Source organism: Cyprinodon tularosa, unplaced genomic scaffold (assembly GCF_016077235.1).
Source record: "Cyprinodon tularosa strain WSP-4 unplaced genomic scaffold, ASM1607723v1 ctg84, whole genome shotgun sequence".
NCBI classification, from domain to species: Eukaryota; Metazoa; Chordata; class Actinopteri; order Cyprinodontiformes; family Cyprinodontidae; genus Cyprinodon; species Cyprinodon tularosa.
The window spans coordinates 1,762,783-1,775,440 of NW_024039607.1; the positions used below are offsets into that span (position 1 = coordinate 1,762,783).

Consider the following 12,658-nt stretch of genomic DNA (forward strand, 5'->3'; position numbering starts at 1 on the left):
CACACACGCTACATCCACACACCAGAGTGTGACAAACAACGCCACCCTCTGCAGCGGGAAGCCAAAAACCTGTGACATTTTAGAGGAAATAATATGAACTCATCCTCCGCGAGCAGATTTCACCCCCACCATCTAAATCCTTGAGCGCTGCCTAATTAAGTACAAACAGCAGTTCTCAGTTAATGCCAACAAATGGGCTGTTGCTGCTGCCGGATCGGCCGATTATTAAAGGGATGCACATTTGTTTATTCTGCTTTCTAATGCAATTACTCACCCATTATGACCATGTAATTGTGTAGTCATTAATTGTGCATCTAGTCTCTATTACAGTCAAACCAATTTTTTTTTCTTCCTTTTGTTGTGGCAGGACTTTCTCCGCTGAGGTTTTGTAGATGCAGGTGCATCACGATAAAGTAAAACATCATTGAAAAGCTGTTTTATTTTTCAAAGTCAATTCAAAGTCAATTTGGATTCTTAACACACAGCAAAATATTTTAAGTCTTCTGCTCTGCCTTAAAGCAAAGGAAACCGTGATCATTGCTTCTAAGGCAACGAAAAAGCTGAAAACCACCAATCAAACAGGATTTGTGATAAAGAAATGCTGCCAAACTAAAATGAAGTTGATGCATACAGTAGTGTTTGGACGGCATGTTGGTCAGGGCTCTGTTTCCATAAATCACAGCTTAATTGCAATGTGACTTGAAGTTAGAATGGGTCTCAAGGTGCTTGGTATTCATCAGAACGTGACTGTCACTAAACCCTCACTGACTGTGGAAATTTCACAGACATTAACCAATTTGGATTCTGGATCTCTCCACCGTTCCTCTAGATTTTGAAACCCTGATTTTACTTCCTTACCATAACATAAAGTTTTTGCATACAAATTAAATTTTTTTGGTCTCATCTAATATTGAAATTTTCAGAGAATCTGTTTTTTTTTGTTTTGTTTTTGTTTCTTAGTTAAACGAAATGATCAACAAAACTGCATTGAATCTATTACCTTGCTAGCAACATAGTAAACGGCCTGTACTTATATAGCGCTTTTTCAAGTCGGAGGACTTGACCAATGCGTTTGTGAACAGAAGCTAGGCTGCCATTCAAGCCAGGGCTTGAACCGACTCCTTCATCTGACGCCACTGTCGTCCCTGATAAATTGTCACGAGATTTAGGGATTTGCAAACTCCTGAAAATGCATAAAATACCAGAAGCAAATAGATGCATTGGCAGTGACGTGTATGACGTCAATCGGTAGCAGAAAGCTGAAGTAAAACAAAGATGGCTGTGCCTGGTTTTTCCTTTTGAAAAAAAAGCAAAAGGACGCAATCTCTACCTTTTTGTGAATGGAAAAGATGTTTGAAAACTCCGCTAGCTATGATCTCAGCTGCTACTGCTGATGCGATTTGCTAAAAGCTCAACATGGGGGGCATGTGCCACGTTGTCATTTACCTAATCAGCTTGAAGAATTGCACTAAATGGCCTACTGTCTTTTGTGGACAGAGGAAAATTTCCAGCTAGATACTCTGTAGAATACAAATTAAACTACATTTATCAATCAGACTTATGCCAGGTTATTGAATCTATGTAATGCACAAGCGTTTCTGATAAGTAAATAAATAAACCAACTCTTCCAATTTTCTTACTAATTATGATGCAGTTAAGACAACAACACTTCAATCATGTCAGCATCATGAGGCTTTTGTGCAAATCAACGTTCACCAACGCTTTATTAGACGATAGCAGAAGACGAAGAACAAGACTTCAGTCAATGTTTGAATCGTGACTCATTTGTGTTTGGTGCTTTTATGCGCCTCAGTCTTCGGCATCTATTCCCATCATGCTCTAATGTTCCAGTGATAAGAATGCCCTATTCATTCTGCGTTCCTCACCGGTTGCTACAGAGAAGAGAAGAAAAGGGGAAGAAAAAAACACACATAGAGAGAAAGAAAGAGAGACTCTACAGACATTGAATAAAAAGCACATCTATTTCTAAGAGGCTGCACAGTGGAAGATAATTATTGATTTGAAATAAGAAAAGATAAGGTTCAACCTTGAGCAGCTCAACGATAGCGCACAGAACAGAATAATTAATGGGCCTGTCTTGTGTCGGGACAAGCTTTCACACAGAGACGAGCGTATTGATTTTAAACAGATAAACTGCGTAACCCTTTGTGAAGGATTTGACAAACAATTTAATTGGGGGGAAAAAACAACAATATTCCTCACCCTTTCCATCTCCCTTTCATCACATCCCTGGGCTGTTTTTTTTTTGCCTCCCCCTGACCTATGGAAACAATTACTGCACATCAGGCCTTGTTCTTCCTCCAGACTACCAAGCGAGGCTGGTATAGGATGTATGCACTGATTGGGGAATCTAATCAATGGTGGAACTTGTCTCTGCTCCAGATGCCTGTGTTGAAACTGGGATTTACCAAAGCCTTTTAGTTGCCTCTGTCAGATAGAGAGAAGATGGATCTGCCTGTTTAAAAGTACCCGTCCGCTATGGTTGAGGCAGAGATAATTCGGTGTTCAAGCCTCCTTTCCGGTACCCCAAGGAGAGCAGCAGAACTGCCCCTGCTCCTCCATGTTATCTGTAATATTATTAAGATACTAAGAAAGGTGTTCCTCATTCAAGTCTGCATTTATTAATATCCTTGCAAGGGAGAACAGAGATACAGTCTTGCCAATGACCCTGTCTATTCTGAATCACACTGGGTTTCCCTAACTATTTAAGAAGCCTGAAAAAAGCTGCCAAGGTTTCGGCCATACCAGTTTAAAACTGGTTTCATACAGTTGGAGGAAAACAGTAAAATGTTGAAAGAAACTTGAGATGAAGGAGTTTAAAATTTGATGGGAAAAAAGTATCTTCTGTTCTTCCGTTCACATTTTGAATTGAAGCGAAACATCTTCAGACTTGGAATAAAAAAAATTCCAGTGAATTGTTTCACTTTTCTTTTTTTTTACCTGGATGACTGAATCTTCACCAGCATATCTTCTGTTCTGTTCAAAACAACTCCTCTCACCAAAACACCAAGGTGTGAGAAGGCCTGAGTGAATACTTTAATAAAGTAAATGTAAATCGGCACTCGTACGAAAATATTATGAAGAGATTTGATAGAAAACGAATTCTCCAACCATATCGGTTACCCATCATCTCTCTTGTCCTCCCCTGATTAGTGATAGTTTACATTTGATAGTGTTTTTTTTTTCTCCCTGTCCTTGTGATTTGTAAGCTGTTTAATCCCGAACTAAGCAATTAAATATGAACGGACCGGGTGTAGAAGAGTGGGTGCCACGGCGATCATTAACAGCAAATTACCCCATTGTGCACTCAAACACTCGGAGGGACTTTCAGGCAGACCACTCTGGAGGATCCAGATCCAATCTTACCATTGATTAACCGAGACTTGTTCTTCTTGCAAAATCACTCGACAGGGATTTCAGGGCACTCATCTGGTCTTATCAAGATAGACTAACATCAAAGGCGAATGAAGAGGGATTCGGTAAATGGGCTCTCTTTGCCCTTCATGTTAGAGACGTAGAGGAGCAAATCTTGAATTATTGCCTCATGTAAATAATATACTTGGCTTGTTTTCTTTCTTTCTTCTTTTTAAGGAGAGGTTAAAAGGAACTCATAAGTGACTGAGAGCAGAGAACACTCAAAGTACTTTGGAAGCTCTCATATTTCTCTTGCTGCTACAATGGCGGGGGCCTCTTCTCCAGGAATGTAAACAACACCATGATCTTGACTTGCTTGCCCCACAATTTTCAATGTGTTAAGCTGAGGGAAAATGAATAGCCTTACGTCAAACCCTCTGAATAAAACATTCTGTACAGCCTTATTCCTCTAATTGGAATATGATTCTGGTTTAACCTACAGCCACCGGCAGATTTAATGGCCCACCTGGTTAAGATGTCTAAAAATCCCTTAAAATAAATCAATCTGTTCTGGAATTGGCATAATCTCACCAAAAGACTTCAATTTTATAACAGTAACTTCATTACCATCCTCCTCACTATGCTTGGTGTTAAAATAAACGTACATGATCTCACAATAGGGAGCAGTCTTCCTTGATAGGTTAATGTTTTCGACAAAAAAGTAAGTACAATTTATGGTTATGCGTTGAGTTATCTGGCAAGAACAGGAAATGTAAACTACCATAAAAGATGTACACTTACTACCTTACATTGTAATAAATTATATGATTTTTTCCCCATGAATCAGTAAATTACGTAGGATATTTAAAAAGTATGTTAAAGGAAAGCTCACTTCGGCGAGATAGTCTTGGTCTTTGTTTGATCCCAATTCTCAGAGTTCCAGTTAATTTTAAATATTTTCTATTACACTATCAATGGTCTTGAATCCCCAGGGAAAAAAAAGACTAATTAAAATGTTAAATTTGTTTTACACTGTGATCAAATTAAAAACTAACATATGCACCATTAATAATGGTGGCAAGCTGCATTGTAGCAACAGCTGCCCTGGGGCTCACTGACAGAAGTGAGCTGCCATACACTGGCGCCACCGGGCCCTCTGACCATCAGTAGACCATGCAGGTGAAGTGTCTTGCCCAAGGAGACAATGACACTGAAAGCCGGAGCCGGGGCTTGAACGTCAACCTTTCAATTTTAGGGCAAACTCCTATGCCCAACGCCGCTGTCGCCCCATCTCTTGTCTTTGGAGATGGTGATTTTTGTTGTAGAAAAAAAACAACGATTTTCTGCTTCTGAATAGATGTACTGTAAAACGGTAATTTTATAAATCTTTCACTGCAACTATGAAAGGTTTGCTGATTGTAAATCGTAACCAGTGCTGGTAATATACCTGAATTAGTGTTAAAGAGTACTTCCCTTAATATCTAATTGTGTAGAAAATGATCACTGAGCATTTGGTTAATGGTCTTTTTAACTTGCATTTTGTTTGTACTTCACTTGTTATATAAAACAAACTGACCATACATTAGTGGAATACATTGCATAGCTGAAATTGCTCCTCCATTGAATGAGACTGGCATGTTTTAAAAGCTGAGGTTAGTTGCTGAGGACATTTTGTTCAAAACAATTTCTTTCTCTCTGCTCCCTCCCATCACCAAGCAGGTTCAGACTGCAGTAGATGGAAAGGGATTTTCTACCCCTAAATGGCCATGGGGGCCGTTTACGGTGTCACTACTTTGGGATCACATGATGTTTGAGGGTGTAAAGGTCTCCAGGCAGCTGCTCCTTTTCGGATGGGATTTTCAGAGTCCTCCAAGAGCAGGGCCCCATGCTGTCTGAACTGAAAGGTGGAGCAAATAGTTCTACTGATGAAAAAAAAAAATCAAATCCTCTGAAGCTGTGTGTCTGTTTGAAATGGGTCTGGAGTCTCTCGAATCCCTTCAAGTTATAAACACCCACAGTGGTCAGATTCTTTTTTTGTCAAGGAGTCAAAACAGGTGTCTGAGGAACATTTTTTTTCTCCCCGGTTAGCATATTTTCCACATGCATGGAATTTTTTTTATTTTTATTTTATTAGCAGCACTCTGCCCTGGGTAGACTCGTTGCCTTGAGACATGATATGTAGACTTTCTTTGAACCAGTAAAATTTACTTTCACACCAGCTCAAAATTCGGCCATGCTTAGTTAAACCAGGACTTCTCCGATTCCCACATGTTGGTAAGCCATGTTACACTTTGCATACAGACTACTCCTGTCTTAGAACTAGATTTACTACGGACACATGTTTCACTAAATGAAATGTGAAAGCACTACTTAAAGGTATAGTGGAGGATTTTTGGCTAATTTTGGACAAGACCCGCCCTCTCCACAAAAATGCACATGCACAACCCTGTACCAGCTCCTGAGAGGGAACGCCTATTAAACAAGCCCATTTCTCCTCTGCAAGCTCAGTTTAAAAGTTGCTGTTTGCATCACTCATAGAAGCTTACTTTCCAAAAGAAGATTTGCAATTTTTTCACTGTCAAACACTCACCACCAGTAAGTGAAAATGTATTTACGACAAAGCACCGTGGTGAGAAAGACAAGCTTTAATGAGTATCTGAAACCGTAGCTCATCACACATATACACTCGAAAGTGTGCATGCGCAGAAAAAGATCGCTCTTTAAGGGCGAGTACGTAGCACGGCCTTACGGAAACATATCACCAGGATGATTGACAATTAGGAGGACCATTTATTTAGATGATCCACCTGGAAAAAGAACATCCTCCACTACACCTTTAACACCCTGCATTTCTGCAAATATCTTTGAATCCTAAAATGCTTAGAAACACAACCTAACCGTTCTGCGAATACACTTTGGCATCTCTTTAGGAAGCTTTTTGGCTGTAAATAATACAGTTTGATTATTATCTCCCTGATGTAAATACCCATGCAAATGCATATCCTTAATTCTAAAGCTTAGTGGGAGAAAAACAGAAAAACAAACACCCCCTAGCATGGCACTGCATCTCAACTGTAGTTGAGTCAATTACTTTAGGAGGGTGGATACGTTTATGTATTTTGCCCACTTGGGAGCCTACTTCACTGAACAATGTGGAAAATACACATTCCAGTTTCCAAGGTAAAAAGGCCCCTTCTTGTAGCAGAGCCAGGCTTTGCATCACATTATGCACAAGTATAGAAGCGATTGATGTCTGAAATGGCATTATGAAGTGATGAGACGAAATGGATGGAAACTCTTAGTATTCCTCTGTAGACCTCAGTGTGTTCCTGTGGCTTGTGTTTAAAAACTGCAATTGTTTTCTGCCCCATTTCTAAGGGCAAGGGGTCCATTTGCTTTCCCTTTTTTTCGTTTAGTCGACTACTGTCATTTTTTAAACATCGACTGAGGTGGACTCTCCCCAAGCACTTTACTCTAGTTATATGCACAATGAAACCTATGAAACGGTTGGTAATTTTGCCATATTAAAGCTTTTTAGCTGTTTTTATACATTGCATTGCTTTGAAAAGAGCAGATAAATTTCCTTAGATTTAGCATTTAAAGCATTTACTGCTCAGACCATTTTAATTCAATATGGCTAACTATAACCATGTGTGAACAAAGCTTATCTTTTGCTTTTATTAGTCTGTCTGCTTTAAAAAAAACTGTTAATGCTTTTGTTTAGATGGTACTAAAATAGACAATCTTCTTGTTTTTTGACTATATTCTTACTGTGTTGTTTTTTTTTGTAATAGTCTGTTTTTCGTGTTCTTATACCTGAAACTGAAAATAGGTATATTACCTCATCTTAGTTTTCTTTCTTCTTTTTTTTTACATTTAACACCACATGACTGTAGTTGCTACATTCAACACTGAATAACAATAAACACAGATTTATTTAAGCGGATTTTAGTCAGCTGTTTGGTATAAACCATCTAGCCCATTTATGTCATCAGAGACTGGTCAGTCTACACAGGATGAGACTCTAAACTAGGGGAGAGATCCTAGCCCATCTTTATGTAGGCAGCAGACCTCTTGAAAGCCTAATGTACGACTGGCTCCTTTCAAATAAGGACTAAAAACTTCACAGTTTGCTGCAGCTTCTCTGGGAAGAGGGAAGTATTTTCCTTTATTCGAAGTTTTTCTCATATTAATTAAGTTCTAAATTTACAATTCTTGTAATTCTTGAATTTTGCTGTTAGTGTTTTATTTTGTTTCTTGGAAGTTCTTTAAAGATATAGTGGAGGATTTTTGTGAATTTTTGAAAAGACCCACCCTTTACACTTAAAAAAAAAAAAAAAGATATACACAACACTGTACTTGCTTCCGAGAGTGGACGCCTATTAAACACATGTGAGAGCGTGCACGAGCCCACCCACATCCTTGTGCACGCTCTGATTTAAAGTCTCTATTTGCATTGCTCATACAAGCTTACTTTCCTAAAGAAGATTTGCAATTTTTCCACAATTTCAGACTCGCCACCGGTAAGTGAAAATGGGGACGAGCACGAAGGACGGTCTTACGGAAACATATCACCAGAATGATTGACAATTAGGAGGACCAGTTATTTTGATGATCCACCCAGAAAAAGAACATCCTCCACTATACCTTTATATTGCCCTCTGTACAACTAGTGTAAGCAAATTAATTTGCATCTCTACATATTTTTTTTTTTTGTCTATAGTTGCTCTTTAAAACTTTTAGACCTTTTTCCAGTAAAGTGCCAGTTGGCTGATTTCCATCACTTCCATCCATCCATCCATCCATCCATCCATCTTCTTCCTCTTATCAGGGGTCGGGTCGCGAGGGTAGCAGCTTCAGTGGGGAGGCTCAGACGTCCCTCTCCCCAGCCACTTGGGCCAGCTCCTCTGGCGTTATCCCAAGGCTTACCTAGTCCAGCCGAGAAACAGTCCCTCCAGCATGTCCTGGGTTTCCCCCGATCTCCTCCCGGTGGGACATGCCTGGAAGCCAGGGAGCGGTCCGGGAGGCATCCTGACCAGATGCCTGACCCACCTCAAATGGCTCCTCCCGAAGTGGAGGAGCAGCCTTCTTCCAGTCATTTCCCGAAGCTCATGACCATGGACCATTTCTACCACTTATCAAGTGATTTTTTTTTTTGTAGGTACAGCAATAAAAATGATCTACACATGTCATCTCAAGGCACTTTACAGAGACAAATAAATCAAATCAGATGGAGAGGTTAGGTAAACAAGTGTCTGGGATCTAAGCAATCCCAGCTGACTGCATCAAGCCATTGATTTGCATTTTTCCCTCTTCATGGATGAGCAGATAGCAGCAACAGTGGACTGTTGCCTGCATCGTATTGTTGACCTTGCACTTTGCAGCTATTTCTTATATCAAATAAGACTCAATGAGAGAAATTTAAGTTCACACTCTTAAAAAACATGTTCTAGGAATCGGCATCCAATGATTAGAACTTTGTTTCCAAAAATTCCAGTAACTTCATCATCATTTTTGTGTCGTTTTATTTTAAACATAGCTCAAATGTCAACTTTGTTTGGCAAAAAAAAAAAGAAAATAAGTTAATTATTAAACAAAATGCATTTCTTGATGGGTTTGTTAAATGTAACGCATAAAAAATAAGATTTCCTCATAGATAATGAAAAAACTCTCTAATGTTATAATACCTTTTATTTATATGTCCAAACTCAGAATTTTTAAATCTGTGTAGCAATAACCTTTTTACATCTCTAACAGCGTTTTTATCTTAAAAAACAAACAAAAACAAAGCCACTTAAGCTAAATACAATTAATGTTTTCTTTAACAGACACATTTTCATATATGTATGGACGTGGATGGTTGAAATTAATTAGAGCAGCATTAGCTCCCTTTTAACTTTTTAACATATAACTTTAATGTTTGCTTTTGGAAGCTCTTGTGTAATAGAACAATACAAAGTAAGAGATGTTGTTATATGGAATAAAAAGTGTAACATAGTGATGAATATTATTGACAATAAAGAAGTTTGCCACTCTATTGTAAATAATTCAGACTCGTTTAAATCGAATAAATTTAGATGACATCTGTGAGCATAAATTATTAATTCTTCCCAAATATTGCTAACTGGATTTATCTCTGGACTTTGAATCCATCCTAGCACTTGAAAATGTTTTGATCTGAACCAGGGTTCCTCATTCCAAGCCCTCTAGGCTGCACCTTTAAGATGTGTCTCTGCTACATTGGCAGGACTCTGAAGAACCCGACTGTAACCGAGGAGGTAATTTAGCCATTTGATTCAAGTGTTAAACCCGAGACGCATCTAAAAGGTGCAGGACACCTGACCTGGAGGACTGTAACTGAGAGACCCTGATCTAAACCATCCCGTTTATAGCCCCATTTACACTATGCTCTGAAAACCGATCTGTGCCAAGCTTGGATCAGTTAGCAGAACAAGTTTGGTTCCTCACGACCATTTACACGCCGCACTAGCACGGTTCCTCCTAGTACCTTGTACCTCCTAGTGATGATCTATGCTACTGCTGCTCTCAAAAGGGAAACAATCAAACCAACACAGGGCTCTCCGTAACATTCAGAAAGTTTGGTTATAATTGTGATATTTCATTGTTTGCAGAGAGTCAGGCGTAGAAGGCAGTCTTTGGTGGATTTACTTGACAGAGTCGGCTTTTCGGACGTAGATACGACAAACAATAATCTGATCAGGGCTTACAGACAGGAAACAAATACGTATGTTGAGGTTCATCACAATGCTAAGTAGAATCATCACTGGAAAGCTAGTATTTTTAACTGAGCCAGAACTGAGCCGTGCCAAGCCCTACTGATGAACCAGTTTAACACGATGCGGTTCAGTTTTTCCGTCAGTTTTGTGTGCCATTTACACTCTACTATCTTGGTTACCATGCTCAGAATAATATCTGCATGGTGTCAAAAGGGTAGTGTAAATAGGGCTTTAGTGTCTGGGTGTATGGTGATGGTTGGATCCCACTAAAATGGTAACCTTTAACCCTAATCTTAAATCTTTTGCAGCCTCCAACAGGTTCTCCTCTCTAAGGTTATTGTTTTTAATCTCAGTCAAATGTGTTAAAAAAAAAACCTTTAAAAAGCTACTCACCGAACTACCCCACAACATAATGCTGTCAGCACCGTGTTTAGCCATAGATATTGTTGTTCACTGGTCACATACAGTGTTTATCTTCAGCAACAAGAAGCAATTTGCATAAGGAAAAACGATTAAGGTTTCTGCCACAATTTATAGATTGACAGAAACGGCTTCTGATTGCTTTAACAACAAAATAAATTACTTCATCTTCCTATCTATTCAAAACTTTGGTCTATCTATCACATCTGTTCCAAATAAGACATTCTGTGAAAAGCATTACAAATGTGAAAAAGAAAACTTCTGTATGGTACTATAAGAAAGTTAAATAAGGAGTTTGAAAAAATGAAGCTGTTAACTTTATCTTAACTGACAGGTCTGTTCTTATTTCAGATTTGAAGAAATCGTCAAGAGAAACAAAGTTGAATACCACGCCGGTGGCTCTACCCAGAACTCAGTGAAAATCGCTCAGGTTAGTCATCTTTGGCTTTCTACAGTGTGCCTGAATGTGTTTTGAATATACAGTGGTATGGTTGTAACCTTAGATTTGTCAGCCTGGCAGCCTTGGGAATACACTGCATAGCTGCACGGCACATTGACACATTACAGCTCTAGCTTTTGTGAATTCATCAGACCTGCCACGGAAAAGGGAAAGGCGGGCAGGATTAATAATATTTACAGTGTTATCTAGTTGGCCTAATTTCCTGAGACATATCAAGCATCAATTAGAGAGAATTACAACTAGATGCAATTAACGTGTCACAACAAATTATATCTAACAAATGCCGATCTTCTCCCTGGCTGTTAGACAGATTTGTGTATCTAAAAGGAATCGGTGATTGTTCAAATCTAAAATGACAATCTGAACTTTCAAAGATTATTTACTAATTCCATTTTTCTTCTAAAGTGACTGCGGCAAGTCTTTGAATTTGACATGCAGTGATTAGCTGCTGATAAGGCTCGGGTCTGCTCACAGTAAACAAAGAAAAGGCATCCAGCTGAAAAATAATTCCCTTCCAAGGAGGGGGAAATGAGTTCAGAAGCTAATTGAGAGGCTGATGCCTGTTAAAGGTAGCAACTCTTTCTTGTGTGTGTGTGTGTTTACAAGTGCATGTGTTTTTATTTTATTTTTCTGAGTGTTGGTTTGGCATGCAGAGTTTGCATATATACCCATGTGTGTGTTTGTGTGTATTTATCAAAAGACAGAGACAGAGCAGGGGAAAAGAAAGTAGGCAGGCCCTCAGGCTGGCACCATCTCTACGCTTTAGAGACAGTAAACATCTTTTAAAAAGAGATGCGTAGCAGTGCACCTCCACAAAAACACTCTTTAATTATCAAGATCATAAGCCTTTTGCTTAAACTCGGTCTCTTACAGACGTTAAATGTCAACGAGATTTTACTCTCTGGGCAAAAACTCCCCCTATTTTAAAGCCTGGGCCTGCCTGATGCAAGACTAAGCTCTATTTTTTTTTATGTGTTGAAGTATAATCGCTAAATTTTTCACTAGGAAGCCATTTCCTTTTCTTGTTTGTCTTGAAACTGGGAAGACGTATACATTACATTCTCTGATCTATCTCTGTTAAGACATCCATGTTGACAATGATTGTTTCATCTTTTATTTAAGTGAACACTACAGGAATTGGCCCCAAGCTGCAGATCAAGTCCCATGTGAAATTAGATGGCAAAGGAGATTTTTATTGCCGGCCCTAGCAGACGAAGAAGGACCCGTCATGGCCCTTCTTCTCTCTGTGCCCCGAGAGAAGTGCTCAGTAGACTAAATTGGTCTCATAACAGCATAGCAGGCCCTAGTCAAATGTTATTCTACTCTGTTTATTTGGATATTTACCCCCTTCTGAGGGAAGATGTAGAGCTGATTCTGAAAAGCTCGAGATAACAAGAGTGTTTTCGTCCCACACCCCGAAGTCTCAGAAGCGGTTTCTGTCAATATATACCTTCAAGCACTGACTTTTTCCACATTTCACTTTGAGTTTATAGTCTTCTTTTATGAAAAAAAATGTATAATGCATAACCAGCTCTCGGATTATCACATTGTAGCACCTGCAATATGTGAAACTTCAAACCCTCACTGTATTGTGGAAGCTGAACCTTCAAACACAAATGATATGCACCGCAGCATTGAATCCACATCAAAGGGGCCCGGGCGACTA

At 39.1% G+C, this 12,658-nt stretch overlaps 1 protein-coding gene across 4 annotated transcripts in view; it reads left to right on the forward strand.

Moving 5' to 3' along the window:
* LOC119774932 (adenosine kinase-like) overlaps nucleotides 1-12,658 on the forward strand; it is a 230,162-nt gene that overhangs the window by 15,309 nt on the left and 202,195 nt on the right. For all 4 annotated transcript variants that reach the window (XM_038272711.1, XM_038272710.1, XM_038272709.1 and 1 more), the window contains one exon: nucleotides 10,884-10,962. In XM_038272711.1, the coding sequence (XP_038128639.1) occupies nucleotides 10,884-10,962 (79 nt within the window). The remainder of the gene's footprint in view (nucleotides 1-10,883; nucleotides 10,963-12,658) is intronic.